The sequence below is a fragment of the Cnephaeus nilssonii genome, assembly GCF_951640355.1.
Source record: "Cnephaeus nilssonii genome assembly, chromosome: 2".
In the NCBI taxonomy this organism is placed as follows: Eukaryota; Metazoa; Chordata; class Mammalia; order Chiroptera; family Vespertilionidae; genus Cnephaeus; species Cnephaeus nilssonii.
In genome coordinates this window covers 73,381,058-73,403,319 of record NC_137073.1, presented here as the reverse complement: position 1 = coordinate 73,403,319, position 22,262 = coordinate 73,381,058, and the positions used below count along the sequence as shown (strand labels likewise).

Below are 22,262 nucleotides of genomic sequence, written 5' to 3'. Positions count from 1 at the left end.
TACATGTAAGTAGAAAAGTCAGCCCTCAATCCCAGAGTTATCTTTCATGCTTATGTCACAAAACTTCACAGAGACCTATCTCAGTCTGATAAAACTGCCCAGAACAAAGCAGATAGGAGTTGGTGGTAGGTATAAAAGGTAACTAATAGCAACAGCAGAAAGAGAACTCTAAGTGTGAAAATACTGCAAATGATTCCTGGTAGATCAAAGCAGATTATGAGGAAGGATGCTTTTAAAAGTCAAGGAAAAGGAACACCATAGAAACTGTAAGGTGACAGAAAAAAAAAAAAAAAAAGAGGAAAAAATTCAGGCTCCTAGAAGTAAAAAATAATAATAATCAAAATAATCTTAGGACATATATCTCTTTCTACGGATGCCCTTCCCATAAAAAAGTAAAAAACAAACAAAAACAAGCCACCTAATTTTTTAAAAAAACATACTTTGCTATTCTGTTATTCCGCTATTCTGACAGAGAGTGCTCTTATACTAGAATTTTGCAAAGTTCCTCAAACTCACATCACCGACCCTATTCAGAAAAAAAATGTAAAGATGCTAAAGTAATCTGTAATTACTAAAAACAGAAAATCAAAACAATTCAACTGATGAAAATTACCCACAAAATAATCAATGATGAAGCAAAAGAAAACAAACACAACACTCCAAATGAATTAATAAGCACCCTCAAAGCAGTATTTGGAGAACAGAAAAATTACATGAATCAGAAATTCAAAAACAGAGAACAGAAATGAACAAGAGACATCAAAAATAAAGTAGTTAATTGAAAACAGGTAAGAAACAGAAAAAAAAAATCAGACATGATGATTAAATTGCAAAGTGCCCAACATTAAGAAATGCGGCTCACATTATCCACACTATATTTAGTTATTAGCTCCTTTCCAGAATGCAGAGAAAGTGTTGTTTCATAATTGCTAATGTACCTCTATGGGGAGTAATGAGATGGAGAAAACTGAGTTAAGCAGTGGTTTAGGGTTGCATTTTATCTTGGTCTTACTTTTATGCTATTATAAACTGAAATTGCTTTATCATTATATAATTGAACTTGCTATATTGGTATATAAGAAAGCTATTGCTATATTGGTATATAAGAAAGCTATTGATTTTCTGTATGGTAATTCTATAACCTGCTTCTCTACTGAGCTCTTTTTTTGTTTGATTTAGTTTTGTTCTTTATTCTTCATGATTTATTCTAGAAAATGAATCATATTATCTGCAAAGAGAAGTTGTTGTACTTCCTTTTTTCTAATTCCTATGACTAATTTTTCTTGTCTAATTATATTGGCTTACACCTTCAGTGCAATTTTTAATAGTAGTGGAGAAGGTGGGCATCCTTGCCTTGTGTCAATCTAAAGGAAATGCCTATAATATGTCTGCATTAAGTAACATGCTGACCCTGAGGATTTTCTGTTTTCTTTGAAATATATTTATTTATTAAACAAAACTATACATGTTTATCTCTTAAATTATACCAAATATTATAGAAGAAATACAATGAAGATCCTGCTACATCATAGGTTAAAATAAATTTGCTGGATGGCCTAGGAATAAAACCTCCAAGCATAATCCCATGTATAATACAATATTTTTAAAAATATATATTGAAAACCTCATTAAAGGAATTAAAATGTTCAACAGAACATATTCACTTAATGTAAAAACAAAGCAGTAAAGAAGGAATGAAGAACCAAAAACAAGTAAAATAGCTTTAAATTCAACTATATCAATAATAACATGAAATATGAATGGATTAAGTAATCTAAGCAAAAGGCATATATTCAAAACTGGATTAAAAAACAAAACCCAACAATATGCTGTCTACAGGAGACACACATTAAATTAAAAATACCAACAGGTTGACAGTAAAAGCAAGGAAAAAGATGTATCGTGTAAACAGCTACCATAAAAAAGCTGGAGTGGCTGTACTTACAATGGACAAGATAGAGTTTAAAACAAAAAGTATTACTAGAGATAAATGGACATTTTATAATGACAAAAGAAAGAAAAAAACAATTATAAACATATATGCACCAAACATCAGAGCTCCTAAATATATGAATACTGACAGAATTAAAAAAAGAAATAGCCAGCTCTACAATAATACCAGTAGACTTCAATACTCCAATTTCAATAATGGATAAAACTACCAGGCAGAAAAATCAAACAAAGAAACAGAAGACTTGAACAATACTATAAACTAATTAGGCCTAACAGACATAAAACACTCAAACATAAAACATTACACCCAACAACAGAATACACATTCTTCTCAAGTGCAAAGTGAATATTCTCCATAATAAATCATACACTACACCAATCAACAATAGCTATAAGGGGCTAGTAGCTACTGTATTTGGATAGCTGCTAATATTATCCTAAAATGAGCTGGCAGCCTTTTCCTCAATAGTAGAGCCATATAGGTGGGTGCAGAAGCCTCCATCAAAGAAACCATTATATCAGCTCCTCCAGAGGTCAGCTCACAGAACCCAATAGTCATCACTATTCCTAGATCTCATTATCACCACATACAAAGAATGGGAGTGGAAAAGAAAGAAGGCAGAATTATGCCCATTCCTAAAAGATGACTCATATTAGCCAGTAAGATCATTCTTACCAGTCAATAAGTCTTGTACATATGAAAATGTTCAGTATTTTTTAAAAATTCTAATACTAAAACACACTTCTCTAATTTTTCAATATCTCTAATGCTTTTTAAAACTTTATTTTAAAGTAATTATTTGTTCCCAGGTGATTCAGCCTTTACAAACTCTAATAAATCATTGCTTGAAATAAAAACTTTGGCACTAAAAGCAGTTAACAATTCAGCCACAGATTAAAGAAAGGATTTTTTTTTACCAACTTGCTCTTCTTCAGATTCTGATGAAAAAACATGTAACCAACAAAATATTTTTTTTAATCTTTATTGTTAAAAGTATTACGTATGTCTCCTTTTCCCTCCATTGACCCCTTCTAGCCTACCCCAGGCCTTCACCACTCTATTGTTAAAAAATAATTTTAAATGCAATCCTTCCCTTTATGTGGATACTTTTATTCTTCAAGGATTGTAATGTTCTACTTTTATACAATTCAAAAAGCAATAAGAATAATTACATCAAATATGTAACAGTAAAATGATACTGTGTAAATAAAGTATAATTGTACTCGAACTTAAGAATATATTACTTACTGTGCTTTTATCCTTCAAAAGTTTTTCAATAACTTCAATTAACATTTCCTTCTGCTCTGGATCAAGGCTAAAACATAAAGAGAAAAGAACATACATTAAATTTTTTCCTTTAATTCTAACTTTATATGAAACTAACCATTTCAAAAATATTGAGAAACATTTAAAGAGGGAAGGGAAAGCGAGAATTACAATGGAGACAGGAGGGTTGTGGAGGGTTTCTTAAGGAAGAGACATCTCAGAGGAAGCTTAAACAACTGACTTTAGAGCTGGAGTAAGGAGGAAATTTTCCAGATAAGAGACAGAAGGAGGAACAAGAGATGGTAATGAGATAAAAACATTTTATGTAGAGGAATAACAGGCAGTAGTGAGCTACTAGACTGTAAATCCAAGGGAAGAAGAGTAAGAGTTGAAGGGGAGAGAGAAAATGGAGCCCCATGATAAACTTTTAAACCGTCACAGTGAATTTCAATCTTATTCTGCAAGTTTATAAACAAGAAAAGATAATGAGTGAGAAGCATGATATAACTTTGACAATTAACCTAAGAAAATTAGTTTCTATTTTTTAACTAGAGGCCCGGTGTACGAAATTTGTACACTCTGGGGGGATCCCTCAGGCCAGGCTGTGACCTCTCGCAATCTGGAAGCCATCAGTCAGACATCCTTAGCACTGCTGCCCGCTGGGCTCGCCAGCTGTGAGCCCGGCTTCTGGCTGAGTGGCGCTCCCCCTGTGGGAGCACACTGACCACCAGGGAGAAGCTCCTGCATTGAGTGTCTGCCCCCTGGTGGTCAGTGCACATCATACCAACCAGCTGTTCCACCATTTGGTCGATTTGCAGATTAGCCTTTTATGCCTGCAGGATCAGGCTGAAACCAGCTCTCCAACATCCTCCAAAAGGGCCCTGATTGCAAGAGGATGCAGGCCAGGCCGAGGGACCCCACCAGTGCACAATCGAAGCTGGGGAGGGATATGGGAGGTTGGTCAGCCGGGGAGGGACTGCGGGAGGGCTCCAGGGCATGTCCGCCCATCTTGCTCTGTCCTGATCAGCTGGACCCCAGCAGCAAGCTAACCTATCGGTCGGAGCGTCTGCCCCCTGATGGTCAGTGCACGTCATAGTGACTGGTCGACCGGTTGACTGTCTGCCCCCTGGTGGTCAGAGCACATCATAGCAAACAATTGAGCAGCCTCTGCATATCATTAGCATATTACGCTTTGATTGGTTGAACGGAAGACCAGACACTTAGCATATTAGGCTTTTATTATATAGAATATTTATCTTTATGTTTATTACTATAATAATTATCTGAACATTCAAACCTTTTAATTCTTTCAAATTTCAGCCCCAGTCTCCCTTCTCCAGGAAGTCTTTCCCAACTAATGCCATTTCATTACATCTTTACATTATGAAACCCCATATGATAATCTCTGAGCCCTATCCTATTACAGGTATTGTTAGTGTGCCTTTGTATGTACATATATATCATATGTTAATATCATATTCAATTATAGACTGCCTTTAATTATTTAGCATATGTTTGATTTTTTCCTCAAATGTGTGATAATACATCTACGTTTTTCATACATTTTATATGTATTTCACAACACCAGGAACCAAAATAATATTGACAAAAGCCTGTGGAATTAATGGTAACAGAAAATAATACCAAATTATTGCAGATAGTATTATTTTTACTTAAGCAATATGTTTATCACAGAGATCAAGAAGTGTATGGTATTTTATTTTATTTTTTTATTTTTTTTAATATATTTTATTAATTTTTTTACAGAGAGGAAGGGAGAGGGATAGAGAGTTAGAAACATCGATGAGAGAGAAACATCGATCAGCTGCATCCTGCACCCTCCCCACTGGGGATGTGCCCGCAACCAAGGTACATGCCCTTGACCGGAATCAAACCTGGGACCCTTGAGTCCGAAGGCCGACGCTCTATCCACTGAGCCAAACCGGTTAGGGCAAGAAGTGTATGGTATTTTAATAAGTATCATAGAAATATGGTATGGAGCTATATTTAAAAAATTATTTACTAAAATATCTCTGAGAAAGAATCAGACAAGGAAGGAAACTGCAGGACCAAAGATGAAGAAAGGGAAACAGAGTTGAGAAGATAACATACTTAGGATTCCTACCCTACAGTAAACTGAAAATAATAATAATTTTCTAGTAATATATGTGTATGTGTACATGAGAGGTAGACCATATAAATGAGAATTTAAATTCTGATTATTTTTAAGTTATAAAATCTATAAAGTATTACAGGCCTTAACAGGCTCACAAGTAAAAACCTGTGTAGGGTCTCTATAACCTAAACAAAGTTGTCTAAAGAATTTTTGTGGTGGGAAAAACATAGTCACTCTTTTAACTCCTTCAAATCACTACTTAGTATAAGAACTGATTAGTTAAAAGAGCTAAAAAAAATAAGCCTCCACAGATTATAGAGCATTTCATATAATATTAGAAATATTTGGCATTATTAACAAGGCACCTACCTGTACAATTTTTGTATTGCATGGGCTGCATTCTTCCTAACATATGGTGATAAATCAGCAGAAGCTTCCTTAATAGCGAGCATCATAATAGGTACAATAATTGGCACTCTAATACTTGACAGAACTCTCAAAGCACTTGCACGAATTAGCTGATTTGGGTCCTAAAAATTATGCAAAAATATTCATCAAAATTTCAAGTTTACAGTATTTCAAAGACATCTTTATGACTTAGTTAATAGATGCTTATAGGGTGCAATGTAAAAATAGCAGGGGGAAAGCTACTTAATTTACAATAAATAATAAGTATATGGAAATTGGTAAAAAAAGAAAAGGATTAATAAATGTTTATTTCTCTGAATAATGTTTAATAAGAAAAGTAATGATTATAATTCTTGTTAATCATTTATTACTAAACATACTAAGTTTTTGAGTTTCATAATAATAAAATGGTACAGGTCATAAATTTTGACTTTAAAAAGTCATGTTCCTTCTTTGTACACTTTCAACAACTAGTTAGTATAATGATGAAGAGTTCTCTGATGCATGATAATCATTATACTAAACACAAACTGAAACATACAGGGCAAGGTCCAGTTGGTTATATAAATTATTTTCTAAGGGTATTGAATAGGCACTGTGAGAGGCCTTTTAACTCTTTCAAAACACTACTGCGCCATTTAGTGAATTATTGCTCCACTTCTTTAAATGACACATCTTCAACTGTGCAGAAACCTTGTAGCTATTTGCCTGCTCACTCTATTATTTACCTTCAGAGCTCGCTGAAAAGTACTTATGGACAAGAGTGCCAGATCCTGCTGTTCTTCAGCATATCGAACCAGGTAAACATATACTAACTTCTTGATCTGTTAAAAAAAAAAAATCATTTAATCCTAGCCAGAGTGAAAATTGAAAATTCAGTATTTTCTATACCAAAATCCATTCTTAATTTTCTTGAAGTAAATAACTGAGCCCTCATAGAAACCGGGACTCAAAAGAACTGTTGGCCCAGAAAGAAACTCAGCATAACTATTATTGCTTGTTTCATTTTCGGTTCCTATAAGTGTATTCCTAGTATCACATGAGCTCACTCATCTAGGGGAAAAGATGAACAACACAGACTGAAGAACAAGAACAGCATTGATCAGACTGTCAGACCTCAGAGGGAAGGTAGGAGAGGGTGGGGACAAGGGAGATAGATCAACCAAAGGACTTGTGTGCTTGCATATGAGCCTAACCAGTGATCACGGACAACAGGGGGAGGGAGGCTTACGTGTGGGGGGGGTTTGGGAAGGGAACGGGGGGAGGGGGTTGATGACAAATATGTGATACCTTAATCAATAAAGTAATTAAAAAAATAAATAAATAAATAAATAAATAAATAAATAAATAAGCCTGGTCATGGCTTAGATTATAAAATAAAGATGAATACTGGGTGGGTTAAAATAGTTTTCATATAGAAAATAATGCAATAATTAATAAATAGTAATACAAGAATTACACAGTTTCGTGTACTCACAACTGTAAACCTACTTCTGCCCCACCCTATATATATTATAGGATAATGAATGGTAACAGAAAAAGCTTGTGAAATAGGAATTTTAATAATCCAACCTATAATAATAACATCCTACCAAGGTGTTCTTCCTCTCAAGGGGAAAAAACGTCCTTGAGCAAAACTAATAAGACTATTCAAATATTAACTGAACTACAAAAATAGTTTCAAAATGAGGGATACAAATAATACAAAGAACTTGGGTTCTGCCTACTAATTATATGGTGTGGTAGATTATGTTTCCTCATCTGTCATAAGGTGCTGAAGCTCCAAATCTATTTCTATGGTAATATTCACATCCCAATATATATTATATAATATCTTCAGCACAGTAAGAATAACATGTGACAAAAATGCCAAAGGATGGAAGTGTGTTCAGAAAAGTGTTTTTCAAGGCAATTTAATTGCTTTATAACAAAACTATGATAAACAGAAAAATTAAATGAAAATTAGAATTTGAGTTGAAATCCATCAATTGCCTCCTTCTGGCACTGTTCATAGCCTGTATTTCAAATATCTTCAGATACCACTGTCTGATTAATTTCCTTATATATCAGTATAGTACATACCTAAAAGTTTATGGAATGCTCAGAGAGCATGAGAAATGAATAGAAGTCGTTAAAAATAGCTGGAATTGATGCTGAAAAGGAAAGTCAGTGCTACACTGGGCCACATTTTATATCATACTAACTCATCTGGACTACTTTAAAGACAACTGCATGGCCTCCCTTTCTTCCCACTCCAATTTCCCTTGACACAGCATAGTTTTTGAGTTCCTTGACCATCCTTTTGCTCCCTTCTGAACTCACTCCAATTTGTCTATATTTCTTTCAGTACGACATTCTAAACTACAAATGAAGGTTAAGAACAAACTAGTTAAGACTTTGTTCCAGATGAGGTGCTTCCAGTGATACAACTAATTCTTAATTACGACAACACACCTTTTCCAAATATTCTACTGACTAAATCAAGCCACACTTGAAAACTGTCCTGGTGAGGATTTTTTTCTTTCTTTTTCTTTTAAAAGAAGGGCAAGATCTTACATTTACCTATAGAAATGTTCAACAACTTAAATTCAACCCGTCACGGCATCCTAAGATAATTTTAGACCTTAATTTGTAATCTGACCTATTTTGCTGCTCTTTAAAATTTTATTAGCACAAGTGAAAACTTAATGAGCATACATTCTACATCATTATCCTCTCTAATAAAACGGTAATATGCAAATTAACCATCACTCTGCTACATAAGCCACGCCCACCAGCCAAGCCACACCCACCAGCCAATCAGGGAGAGTATGCAAATTAACCCCCATCCAAGATGGCTACAGCCACAGAGAGCAAGGTTTCCCAGGTAACAGAGCAAGCCAAGCTTTCCCATAGCGGTTGCAGGCCTAAGCCTCCACTCAAGCTACAAAGTTTCAATTATAGAAGGTAAACAAATTCAAACAAATTCAAACAAATGGCGGCAGAATGGAGCTTGAGAGAGCAGGCCAGGGTTGCCGGCGGCAACAGGGGAAGCAAAGCTTGCCGCACACCCTGTCCAGGCCAAGCCTCCGCTTAAGGCTACAAAGTTTCAATTGTAGAAGGTGAATTAACTGCCACAGAAATGGCAGCAGGCTTGGCTCCGCTCCAGGCTACAAAGTTTCAATTGTAGAAGGAAAATAAATTCCAGATACCAGGGCCTCCCCTTGGGTTGCCAGGGGGCGTGACCGGCCTGCAAACCACCACAGGCCCCTCGCTCAGGCCGCCCCACACCCCAAGGGAACCCCCACCCTTATCTGTGACACCCTCAGGGCAAACCAGCTGGCCCCCACCCGTGCACCAGGCCTCTATCCTATCTAATAAAAGAATAATATACAGATTGATCATCACTGCAACACACAATATGTCTGCCCCCATGTGGTCAAAGATCCTGCCCTCATGTGGACACAAGATGGCCACTACAAGATGGCCAGCAGGAAAAGGCAGTTGGGAGGCACCTGGCCTGCAAGGGAGGGCAGTTGAGAGGGACCAAGCCTGCAAGGGAGGGCAGTTGAGAGGGACCAGGCTTGCAAGGGAGGGCAGTTGGAGGTGATCAACCCTGCAGGAGAGGGCAGTTAGGGGTGACCAGGCTGGCAGAGGAGGGAAGTTGGGGGCAAACAGGCTGGCAGGGGAGCAGTTAAGCATCAACCAGGCTGGCAGCAGAAGCGGTTAGGGGCAATCAGGAAGGCAGGCAGGCAAGCAGTTGGGAGCCAGCAGTCCTGGATTGTGAGAGGGATGTCCGACTGCCCGTTTAGGCCCAATCCCACCAGGATCAGGCCTAAACGGGCAGTCGGACATCCCTCCAGGAGTCCCAGATTGGAGAGGGTACAGGCTGGGCTGAGGGACAACCCCCCGCCGTGCACGAATTTCGTGCACCGGGCTTCTAGTTATTAATAAAACTCACTAAATGAACAAACTTTTGCAAGTCAACCAATCTGTTACAGCTCCTTGCTTCTAAGCATTAGCCAATCAAGAACAAACTCACTCCTAAAAACAACCACACCTCTGAATGCCAATCAATATATCAATGGCAGTTTCACCCAGATGATCTCACATCTACATATGTTATTAACCCACTTAGGCCACTGAAAGACTATGAACCTTTTTTTTATGAACCCTTTAAATAATCCCTTAGAACCAATGATCTTACACAAAAATACAAATGGGTTCCAAAAATTATGTGTATAAAAGTATATAAGATGGCAACCAAATGATCCAAAATATACCCAATGTTTTAGATTTTTTTAAATGAAAATATGTTTTAAAAATTCTTAAATTACAGTTTAAGAAGCATTCATCTAATTGTTTGAGGTATCAATGATTTTCTCCCCAACCAGATTTTAAAGTTCCTAAGATTACAACAGGATCAAAAAGCAATTAACATTTGCAGGTTAACTAATTTATATATAGCAATTTCAATATATCAAATTAATACACAAGATGTATTTATGTAAGATTGTTTCTCAAATCAACTTCGGAATGAACACAAGGTTACTTAGCACAGAAATCATTCCTTATTTATCTCTATATTTCCAGTACCTATCAATGTACCTATCACAATGCCTGGCATATTGTAAGAGCTCAATAATTATCAGCTGAATGAAACATCACAGCCCAATGGTAGACTGAAAAAAAATTAAGACATTTCTCATAGATAGCTACATCTAGGGTCTAACTTACCACCAATGGTTATAATTCATATCTTTTCAGATGTTTAGGAGGACACCAACATACTGTGAAGAAATGATAGGTATTATAAAGATTGCCTCTAAAGTCTTTAACTTGTAGGGTTTTTAAAAATTAATGACTTCGGATATTCTTTCTCCTAACTAATTATATTCAGACTTCAGTCCACAGTTTTCTGGAAAGTTTTCAAAGAATGGGTTAGAGTCCACCCATTCCCTCATCCTCTTGTGATTTCTTAGTTAACACCTTTATTTACCAAATAACTGGTATAGCCAACTTTTAAAGCTGAATTATAAACTCCAGAATATATCCAGAAGTTTATATTGGCAACACTGAAACATTCAGAACCACAGCTGAGCTAGTAGGTATTGCTATAATTACCCACTATTACAGAAGGATTCTGTGACCGTTACAGCAAAAAGCATAACAATATTAAATCACAGAAGGTTGCAAAACACTAAATTTGTTCTAGTTCTGTTATAAGAATCAATCAATATTGACCACAAGAGGCCTATGCACTGACTGGCTGCAGGTGTGCAGAGAAAACCTACTTTCCCTGAAACCATTCTGTGACCAGAAATGGGAGTACTTAAAGCTCCGTGACTACACCATTTTCTGATCAGTTACTTTCATTCAATGTTACAACACTCCTTGCTGTAAAGCTAATCATAGCAGAGCCCCAGTAGGCTGGAAGAACACAGGCAGAACTGTTTAATTAGTTTATCAATACTAGTACATCAAACTTCATGAGTTATTGACTAAACCTTTGATTATTTTTGTACTATAACCACCGACTGCTTACTAGGTCACTTTTGGCATCATTTAACATCAAATGGCAGATGACGTATAGCTCAACTGTGTGTCTAAGGCAGCAGGTACTTATAAAAATGAATTTTGCACTTGATAGCAATAAAACATCAATCCTCTTAAGAAGCTTATGTCATTTTCCGACAACATTAGAAGATTAAGCACGTTTCAAAAATAACAAAGTATTTCAATAACAAAAGAAATTCAAACAAAAGACTAGTAATTTGCTTCTAGTGACATTTTGTTGCAAAACATTATGCAACAAACCAGAATCTGATTGTAAATTAAAACAATGAACAAATAGAAAAGTTCAACTATTATAACTATCTGAAAAGTACAAACAACTTTGAATGAACAATAACTAATACAGAATTTTCTGTTTACAACAAGAAGACTACAAGTTTAAGGAGAACTAGTTTATTGACTACAGATTTCTAAGAACTTGGTCATTTCTACCCATATCCTATCTAATAAAAGAGTAATATGCAAATTGACCATCACTCCAACACACAAGATGGCTGCCCCCATGTGGACACAAGATGGCCACCACAAGATGGCCAGCAAAGGAGGACAGTTGGGAGGGACCAGGCCTGCAAGGGAGGGCAGTTGTGGGCGATCAGGCCAGCAGGGGAGGAACCAGGCCTGCAAGGGAGAGCAGTAGGGGGCGATCAAGCCTGCAGGGGAGGGCAGTTAGGGGTGACCAGGCCGGCAGAGGAGGGAAGTTGGGGGCAACAGGACCTGCAGGGAAGGGCATTGGGGGGGGGGGACCCAGGCCTGCAGGGGAAGGCAGTTAGGGGCAAAAAGGCTGGCAGGGGAGTGGTTAGGGCAGTGGTTCTCAACCTTTCTTTTTTTTTTTTTTTTTTTTTTTTTTTTTTGGTTCTCAACCTTTCTAATGCCGTGACCCTTTAATACAGTTCCTCATGTTGTGGTGACCCCTAACCATAAAATTATTTTCGTTGCTACTTCCTAACTGTAATTTTGCCACTGTTAATGAATCGTAATGTAAATATCTGTGTTTTCTGATGGTCTTAGGCGACCCTGCTAGCGGTTTTCAACCTGTGGGTCGTGACCCACAGGTTGAGAACTGCTGCTGTAGAGCCTAAGACCATCGGAAAATGCAGATATTTACATTACAATTCATTAACAGTGGCAAAATTACAGTTAGGAAGTAGCAACGAAAATAATTTTATGGTTAGGGGTCACCACAACATGAGGAACTGTATTAAAGGGTCGTGGCATTAGAAAGGTTGAGAACCACTGGGTTAGGGGGTGATCAGGCTGGCAGGCAGAAGTGGTTAGGGGCAATCAGGAAGGCAGGCAGGTGAGCAGTTGGGAGCCAGCAGTCCTGGATTGTGAGAGGGATGTCCCAGATTGGAGAGGGTGCAGGCTGGGCTGAGGGACAAACCCCACCCCTGGTGCATGAATTTCGTGCACCGGGCCTCTAGTTTAAAACATAAAAAATTTATACCAATGCCAGATATCTCCCAAAGGACAGCTAATACCAGATATTGATTAGAGGTCGAACTAAGGTGTAAAAAGGAGGAAGGAATCAAACAGGAAGGATGGCTCTAAAAGGGGAATGGTCTAAGACTGGTTCTGAAGCCAACTTACTTGGCTTTGGACTCTTACTGTTCCACATACTAGTTGTATGACCTTGGTCAGATAATTTAACCTCTCTGCTACCTTGTCCTCATAGACTGGAGAATGTTAACAACTTAATGCAAATAAATTGACAACCTAGATGAAATGAATAAATTCCTTGAATGACAAATTACCGACACAGATCCAAGAAGAAATAGAAATTGGAAATAGTCCTGTGTTGGAAGTCCACAAGACTATCTTAAGGCTTGATGATTTGCTAGAAGAACTCAAAGGGCTCAGAAAGATGTTATACCCAGGGTTATGGTTCATTAGAGCAAAAGTAAAATCAGCCAAAGCAAACAGCATATGGGGTAAAAGTCCAAGTTTCCAAGATCTCTTCTGCCAGTGGAGTCACCTAAGACCTGCTTAATTCCTTCAGCAACAAAGTATTAAAAAAAAACAACCATGTATAAAGAGCTGACCACCAGTAGAACTTTGTAAGACAGATTGTCCAGGCTTTTTTTTTTAGGGATCACGTAGGTGCTGTACGCCTAACGCACATACACTGTCATCAGTATCTATGACATTAGTAACTAAAGCTCCTGAGCATAGAAGGAAAGCAAATTTTCACCATAAATCACATGTTTAGTATAAACGATTGGACAAACTGGTATACCATGGCTCAAGACCCCAGGCTTGTAAGATACTCTTATAGGACAGAACAGTCCAAGAGCTCAGAAATAAGGACGTACAGATAGATCAATGAAACAGAAAAAAGTTCAAAAATATAATCAAGGATTTTTCACAAAAATGGCAAGGTAATTCAATGGGAAAAATATATAGTCTTCTTAATAAATGATACCAGAATAACTCAGTATCTGGGGGCTGGGGGGCGAGGGGGATCTCAAATCTTACCTCACACCACAGAAAGTCTGCTTACAATTTGGGCCTGACTGGTATCTGGGAATTTCAATTTTAGGGATATTCCCTCATTCCCTAACTAATAAGTGTGGTTTACACACAAACAATGTGGTTTGCGCTAAATATCTGCTCTCTTTCTGGGAGTCTGGAATTTTGGTATATGCTAAGCAGTTAATGCTTACATAAACAACCCTCAGTGAAAGACTTGGGTACTAAGTCTCTAATGAGCTTTCCTAGTAGACAACACTTGACACATTTTATTACAACTGATGCTGAAAGAATTGATTGTCACTGGGAAAATCACTAGAAAAGGATTCTTGGAAGTTTGCATCTGGTTTTCTCTAGACTTCGTCCTATGCATTTCTTTTAGTACCAGATTTTGTTATGTATCTTTCTTTAATCAATCATAACTATGAGTGCGACCACATCCTGATTCCTATGAATCTTCCCAATGAATCATCAAATCTGTGGGGCATCTTGGAAACCCCACCATCACATGGATCATAGATCTAAATGTCATCGAGAAAACTAGTAAACTTTTATTTTTATTGTTTAATATATATTTTATTGATTGCAGAGAGGAAGGGAGAGGGAGAGAGAGATAGAAGAATCAATGAAGAGAATCATTGATTGGCTGCCTCCTGCACGCCCCCTAGTGGGGATCAACCTTGAAACCCAGGCATGTGCCCTTGACCAGAATCGAGCCCAGGACCCTTCAGTCCACAGGCCAATGCTCTATCCACTGAGCCAAACCAGCTAGGGCAAAACTATTAAACTTTTAGAAAAAAAAACAGGAGAAATCTTTGTGACAATAAGTTAGGCAAAAACTTCTTAAACAGGTCATAAAATGGCCTGAATTATCACTGAAAAAAAATCAGTAAAATGGACTTTATCAAAATCAAATGTTTGACTTTTAAAAGACATTAGAAAACAAAAAGGAAAGCCACAGAGCAGGAGAAAATAAATAATAGTGAACAACCATCTATCTGACAAATGGCTTGTGTCAGAATATATAAAGAATGCTTACACTTCAATAAGACAAAAAAGTAAAAACAGGCTAAAGACTTGAACAAATATTTTTTTAAAAAGCTTATCCTCACCTAAGGATATTTTTTTATTGATTTTTCTTGAGAGAGAGAGAAACACTGACCAGTTGCCTCCAGTGCATGCCCCTACTGGGAATCACACTGACAACCTAGTTATATGTCCTGACCGGAAATCGAACCTGCCACCTTTTGGTGCTTGGGATGATGCTCCAACCAAAGGCTTGGGATGATGCTCCAACCAACTGAGCCCCCTGGACAGGGGGCAAACAAATATTTTAGAAAAGAAGACATATGACTGACCATTAAGATCATTAAAAGATGCTGAACATCACCAAATATCCAGAAAGTTGCAATTAAAAGCACAATGAAGTTACCATAAAGTCTAACAAGATCCAGTGTTGGAATGGATGCAAACCAGCTGGAGCTCTTCATATATTGCTGGTTGGAATGCATACAGCCACTGCACCATTTTCTAAAAATTAAACATATACCTCCCAGAAAATGCAACAAACCTACTCCCAGATATTTACACAAGTAAAGTTAAAATATATGCCCACACAGAGCATTTAATTCAATCCAATTTTATTTCAACTGATAAATTTTACAACTGTGAGATATCCAGATTACAGCAAAAAGAAACAAAATGTGAATACACAAAACAGCATAGATGAATCAGTTTCCTAAGTAAAATAAGTCAAACACGAGATTCCATATTGTACTGTATAATTCGATATATAAGAAATTCTAGAACAGCAAAAATATAGTGACAAAAAACAGGTAACACCATACACAAAAATGAACTCAAAATGGATTGCAGTCCTTTATATAAAAACTAAAACTATAAAATTCTTTGGAAAAAGACAAGTATAAATCTTCATGACCTTGGATTTAACATCGGTTTCTTAGATATGATAATTAAAGCTTAAGCAAACAAAGAAAAACTAGATCCACTCACACGGATCCACTCAGTTCTGCCCAGGACGTGAAATCATCCCTTTATCCAGCTTATGCATACTGCAGTCACATCATAGTTACCAGACTGACTGTTGAAGTATCAACAACAGTGCTTGTGTTCAAGTAATCCTTATTTCACTTAATAATAACCCCAAAGCCATTCACTTAACTTTTATTACAGTATATTGTTATCATTGTTCTATTATATGTACTACTAGTGGCCCAGTGCATGAAATTTGTGCACGGGGGAAGGGGGTGGTGTCCCTCAGCCCAGCCTGCACCCTCTCCAATCGGGGACCCCTTGGGGGATGTCTAAACTGGCAGTCAACATCCCTCTCTCAATCTGGGACCACTGGTTCCTAACCGCTCACCTGCCTGCCTGCCTGATCACCCCTAACTGCCTCTGCCTGCCTGCCTGATTGCCCCTAACCCCTCTGCCTGCCAGCCTGATCGCCCCTAACCTCTCTGCCTGCGTGCCTGATCGCCCCTAACTGCCTCTGCCTGCCTGCCTGATCGCCCCAACTGTCCTCTCCTGCTGGCCTAATCTCGCCCCCAACTACTCTCCCCAGATGGCCTGATCTTGCCCCCAACTGCCTCTGCCTGCTTAATCACCCCTAACTGCCCTCCCTTGCCGGCCTGATCTCGCCCCCAACTGCTCTCCCCTGCTGGCCTGATCGCCCCTAACTGCCCTCCCCTGCTGGCCTGATTGCCCCTAATGGCCTCTGCCTTGGCCCCCACCACCATGGCTTTGTCCAAAAGTCGGATGTCCAGAAGATGGACGGTCGATCTGGTCTAATTAGCATAGTATAGATAGGTTATATAGGATAGGATTGCTTAAATGGGGGGAGGGGGCCTTTTTCATCAGGAGGAGATGCTCTTGGCAGACAAAAATACATAATCCCTATATCTGGACTGATAGCCAGCCATATGCACTATACTGCCAAACTGGTCATTAAAAAATTGAACCGCTTTCTTACATCTTACACCAAACAGCTGTTGCCCTTAAAACCCCTCCTCATCCCCCACCTTAGGTTCTACCTTCGCAGTTCACCCAGATTAGGTTCTGATTGGCTGGTTTCTATGCCAGTCAGTGTTAAAAGCTCTGCCTCCTAGGCAGCCATTGGCTCCTTGCACTTCACCCAGATTAGGTCCTGATTGGTCGGTTTCTATGCCAGTCAACATCAAAAGCTACGCCTCCTAGGCAGCCATTGGCTCCTCACACTTCACCCAGATTTGGCTCTGATTCGTCGGTTTCTATGCCAGTCAGCATCAAAAGCTCTGCCTCCTAGGCACCCATTGGCTCCTCACACTTCACCCAGATTTGGTTCTGATTGGTTGGTTTCTATGCCAGTCAGCATCTCTGGGCCTATCAATGGGCCTGATCAGAGAGGCAGGGCTGATCAGCAGCCCCAGTGGAGGCCCAAGAGAAAGAGAGGCATGGCTGCTGGCCAGGCCCAAGAGAAAGAGAGAGGCAAGGGCTGATCAACAGCTGCCATGGAGGCTACGGATCAGACCCTGCTTCTCTCTCCAGGCCCCTCTTCAGGCCTGATCTGCGCCCCCACGGCAGTCAGTGCTGGATCACAACGCCTGCAGTGGCAGGCAGTCCAGTCGAGCCTTCAGTCGTTTTGGATGTTACGGACCCTGGGTTTTTATATATTAGGATTAGTTATTGCAATTAATCTCTTACTGTGCCTAATTAAACTTTAACATAGGTATGTATGTACAGAAAAAAATACAGTGTAAATAGGATTTGGTGCTATCTGTGGTTTCAGGCATCCACAGGGGCAGGGAGGGGGAAGAGTAGTGTATAATGTCATCTGAAAATAGATTGTGGTAACTTAAAGATGTATATTGTACCTAGTGGTAAACTGTAATAAGTTAAAGATGTACACTGTATACCCCAGACTAAATACCTACTGAATACATAAACAAAACAAAGAGATATAACTTTAAGGATATTAATAATACTTGATTATAAGGGAAAAAAACTTTCTATATCCTTAATTTCTACCTGTTATACTCCATTTATGTCCACCTAAAACATCTTCCCCAATGCCACCAGGTCCTTGAAAATATTCTTTAGTGGAGACTGTTCCTTCTCCCAAACTTCCCAGACTCAAAAGGAGGACCAGGTATATTCCTTGATGCTCACAGTTGCTAACAATGCACAAATAGGAGGCATGTGTGCTGGCATTTTGAATTTTATACAGATATTACTACTTCCTACTAAGTAAACATACCTTCCTCAGAATCAGCAAAAATCTAGTGATAGTTAAATATCTTATGGTGCATATTAAGTAAGTGAAAGCATATTATTCTTTTCCTAAAAAGAAAATCATGAAAATTATGAACCAAAACAGTACCTCAATATTTTTACTGGCCACATTCTTCACAACAGCAGGAAACAGTTCAGATGCATTTTTCCCTTTTGCAATCATCTGAAGAATAAAAGTAAAATATAAGGGCTGAAACTTCTTCTAAATTATTCATAATTAGTATCCCTCTTTGTAGGAAGTCAAAATATTGTTGTATATAATCTACTTGTCTGCAAAATGATCAGTTCTTTTTATCTCATAGGAGAAAGATCTTGATATAAAGAGGTAGGGAAATCAAAACACAGAAAAGATAAAATTAGAACTCAAATTTCTGAATTTCAACACTTCAATATTTCTTCCAAAACATTTTAGACAGGTAATTTTAAGTTAATATTGAAAAGCAAATGGCATGTTCAATTTGATATTCATCATATTATTTAATATGTATATTTAATACAATTAGTACGTCATTTTCCAAAAATTAAAATGATCTATTTTACCTACCCCAACAATCCGTTTCATAGCATCCAATTTAGCAGAATCTTTGTTGCTCTCCAACATTTGCTTTAGATCTTCATTCCTATATAAAAGAAAAAATAATTCCATATTTAGATTTTCACAAAACATAGCTTTAAAATAAATCATTTTCATAAGAATTAGAAATATGATGGGCAATGTTAAGTTAGGGCATTCTTATTTATAACTAGAGGCCCAGTGCACGAATTCGTGCATAGGTGGGTCCCTCGGCCAGACCAGCAATCAGGGCCGATTGGGGCCATGGAAGGTTGGCCGGCCAGGGGGAGGGGCCGCAGGAGGTTGGCTGTGGGAGCACACTGACCACCAGGGGGCAGCTCCTGCATTGAGCATCTGCCCGTGGTGGTCAGTGTGTGTCGTAGTGACCAGTCAACCGGTCGTTCAATCATTTGGTCATTTAGGCTTTTATATATATAGATTAGATATATATTTCTCATCTTAAACCTACACAAAATAATATCAAGTGTTATGGTGCCATAAAGCCCACCAATTAAACAAAAAAATAAAACTGTATCTCATTTCTGGGCAAAATATCAATGTAAACACATATTCTCTCATTCCAAAATTTCTTCTGCATAATCATCATTTAAAAAATAAGAAAAATCCTTGACTCAGCATTAAAATATTTTAATAAGCCAAAAAGTTAAAACTTCCTTCAGAATATCTCAAGAAAGAGCACTAATGAAAGAAAAGCTTCATGTCATTTATACCATCCCCCAACTTTCCCCCAAAAAGAAGAATATAAATACGAAGGGAAATGCCAAATGACACTCACTAATTCAAAGAATTAAGTAAAGGCAATTTTAACATCTCAACTAGATACATAAGACAACTCTGATTAATCTCCAGATAAATATGCTAAGTGAGAAAAGTTAATCCTAACATACTGCATTATTCCATTTATATAATACTAGAGGCCTGGTGCACAAAATTTGTGCACTGGAGGAGGCGAGAAGGGCCTCAGCCCGGCCTGTGTCCTCTCGCAGTCCGGGAGCCCTCAGGGGATGTCCGACTGACAGCTTAGGCGAAGTGGGCCTAAGCCGTCAGTCGGACATCCTTAGTGCTGCTGTGGAGGCGGGAGAGGCTCCAGCCACTGCCGCTGTGCTCGCCAGCCATGATGAGCCCGGCTTCTGGCTGAGCAGTGCTCCCCGTGTGAGTGTACTGACCACCAGGGGGCAGCTCCTGCAATGAGTGTCTGCACCCTGGTGGTTAGTGCGATGACCGGTCATTCCGCCGTTCGGTTGATTTGCTTATTAGCCTTTTATTATATAGAACTAGAGGCCCGGTGCAGGAAATTCGTGCATGGGGGGGGGGTCCCTCAGCCTGGCCTGCACCCTCTCCAATCCGGGACTCCTCAGGGGATCTCCAACTGCCTCTTGCAATCCGGGACCACTAGCTCCTAACCACTCACCTGCTTACCTGCCTGATCGCCCCTAACCACCTCTGCCTGCCTGCCTGATGGTCCCTAACTGCCTCTGCCTCGCCCCGTACCCGGGACCCAGGATTCCCTCCTCCAGCTAGTTGCAGGCACCCAGGACCCGGGCTTCCCTCCCTCTGGCCGGCGGCGGGCACCCAGGAGCCGGGCCGGCTTCTCCCAGGCTAGCCACAGCCATAGGGGACCGTGAGCAGGCGGCTTCACCTGGGCCGCAGCCACAGGCGCCCGGGACCACAGGGAGGGTGGCTTGTCCCTCTCCCAGGCCGAAACCCCAGCCACTGGCACCCAGGACTGCAGGGCAGGTGGCTTGTCCCTCTCCCAGGCTGCAGGCACAGGCGCAGCCACTGGCACCCAGGACCACGGGGCAGGTGGCTTGTCCCTCTCCCGAGCCGCAGCCTGGCTGGTCCCCATTTCTCTCTCCCCAGTGTTGAGTGTCTGAGCTGTTATGGCGTGATGGCATGAGGGCGTGATGACCATTTGCATAGTAGCTCTTTATTATATAGGATTCTTGAAATAAAATTATGGAAATGGGGAAAAATTAATGGTTACTAAAGGTTAAGCTCAAGAAAGGGAAGGAAGGATATAAAAGGACAACACAAGAGCCCTGTGGTAATGGGACTGTCAGTAACTTTATTGTCATCATGGTTACATGAACCTACATGATAAAATGGAATAGAACATTTTCTCTCTCTCTCTCTCTCTCTCTCTCTCACACACACACACACACACACACACACAGTACAAGTAAAACTGGGGAGATCTGAACAAGTTGGTAGATTATATCAATGTCAACATCCTGGTTGTGATACTGTACTACAGTTTACCATTGAACAAAACTGGGTACTGGGTACACAGAATCTCTCTGTATTATTTCTTGTAACTGCAATATGAAGTAATTACATAATTATCTCAAAATCAAAAGTTTACGTTTTTAAAGGTTATATAATAACTCACTTATAGCAAGACCAATAGGCCAATCAAAAAAAAAAGGTCAAAAGAGTTAAACAGACATTTCACAAAAGATTAGAAATGCCAATAAGCACATCAAAAAATACTTAAGATCATTAGTTCTCAAGGAAATGCAAATTAAATACCATTACACACCCACTAGAGACTGACAATAACAAATGTGGCCAAGGCTATGGAACAACTACAACTCACACACTTTTGGTGAGGATGTAAAAGAAAGCCTTTTTCAAAACTTTGAAAAACTGGGAGTTTCTTACAAATTTAAGCATAAACCTACCATGTGACCCAGTAATTCCACTCCCCAGAGAAATACACATGTATTTCCACATAATGACTTACATGAATAATCATAGCAGCTTTATCCATAATAGTAAAAAACTTTAAAAAATCTAAATGTGCATTAGTAAAATGTGACTTAGCCATACATTGGAATACTACCCAGCAATGAAAAAGAATTAACTACTGATACATGCAACAAGATGAATTCTCAAAATCATTATGCTGAGTGAAAGAAGAAAGATGCAAAAGAGCATAACTTACTCACTTAAAATTCTAGAAAATGAAACTAATCTGTAATGACAGAAAGCAGACCAGTGGTATCCTGGTGCCATAGGGTAGAGGAAGAAATGGACAGCAAAAGGACATAAGAAAATTTCCCAATTCATAAGATGATGAAATATTCTGTATCTTCTTAACTGTGATGGTGATTTTACAAATGTATGATTAAGATCTTTTATGTCAAAAGATCTCATTATAATCTTTAGGTGGATAATTGTTACATGCAAATTATACCTCCATAAAGTTATTATTGAAAAGTTTTACTGTGTTTTCTCACATGTGTATAGATGTTTAGTTCTGTCATTGCAATAAAAAAATTAAAAAAATGAAAGCTAAGATTTTTTCCCCAAAAACAATAGAGGCAATGAAATTCATCATGAAAAAAGAAATTACTCTTCCTTTCCAAGCAACTCATAAAATTAAATGCAATGGTGACCACTAGTGGGACACAAAAATTAATAATTACAAGACTGAATTTTCTCTCATTAAAATACAGCTAAAAGTATGTAAATAGTAGAGACAGCAATATGTAAAAACTATATCTGAGGACATACAACTACCAAATATTAAAATACAATAAATGTTCACTGTAATGAATTTAGAATCCTTTCTTAAAACTTCTCAGACTTCCTCACATTGTACAGGTAACTTAATGATCATGCATACTTTTTATAAA

At 38.7% G+C, this 22,262-nt stretch overlaps 1 protein-coding gene across 2 annotated transcripts in view; it reads right to left on the bottom strand.

The window, feature by feature from the left end:
* AP3B1 (adaptor related protein complex 3 subunit beta 1) overlaps window positions 1–22,262 on the bottom strand; it is a 191,721-nt gene that overhangs the window by 151,268 nt on the left and 18,191 nt on the right. For both annotated transcript variants that reach the window (XM_079798702.1, XM_079798703.1), the window contains exons 2-6: window positions 18,595–18,670; window positions 18,139–18,213; window positions 6,473–6,568; window positions 5,706–5,866; window positions 3,203–3,269 (exon numbers count right to left, since the gene is read on the bottom strand). In XM_079798702.1, coding sequence (XP_079654828.1) covers window positions 3,203–3,269; window positions 5,706–5,866; window positions 6,473–6,568; window positions 18,139–18,213; window positions 18,595–18,670 — 475 coding nt within the window. The remainder of the gene's footprint in view (window positions 1–3,202; window positions 3,270–5,705; window positions 5,867–6,472; window positions 6,569–18,138; window positions 18,214–18,594; window positions 18,671–22,262) is intronic.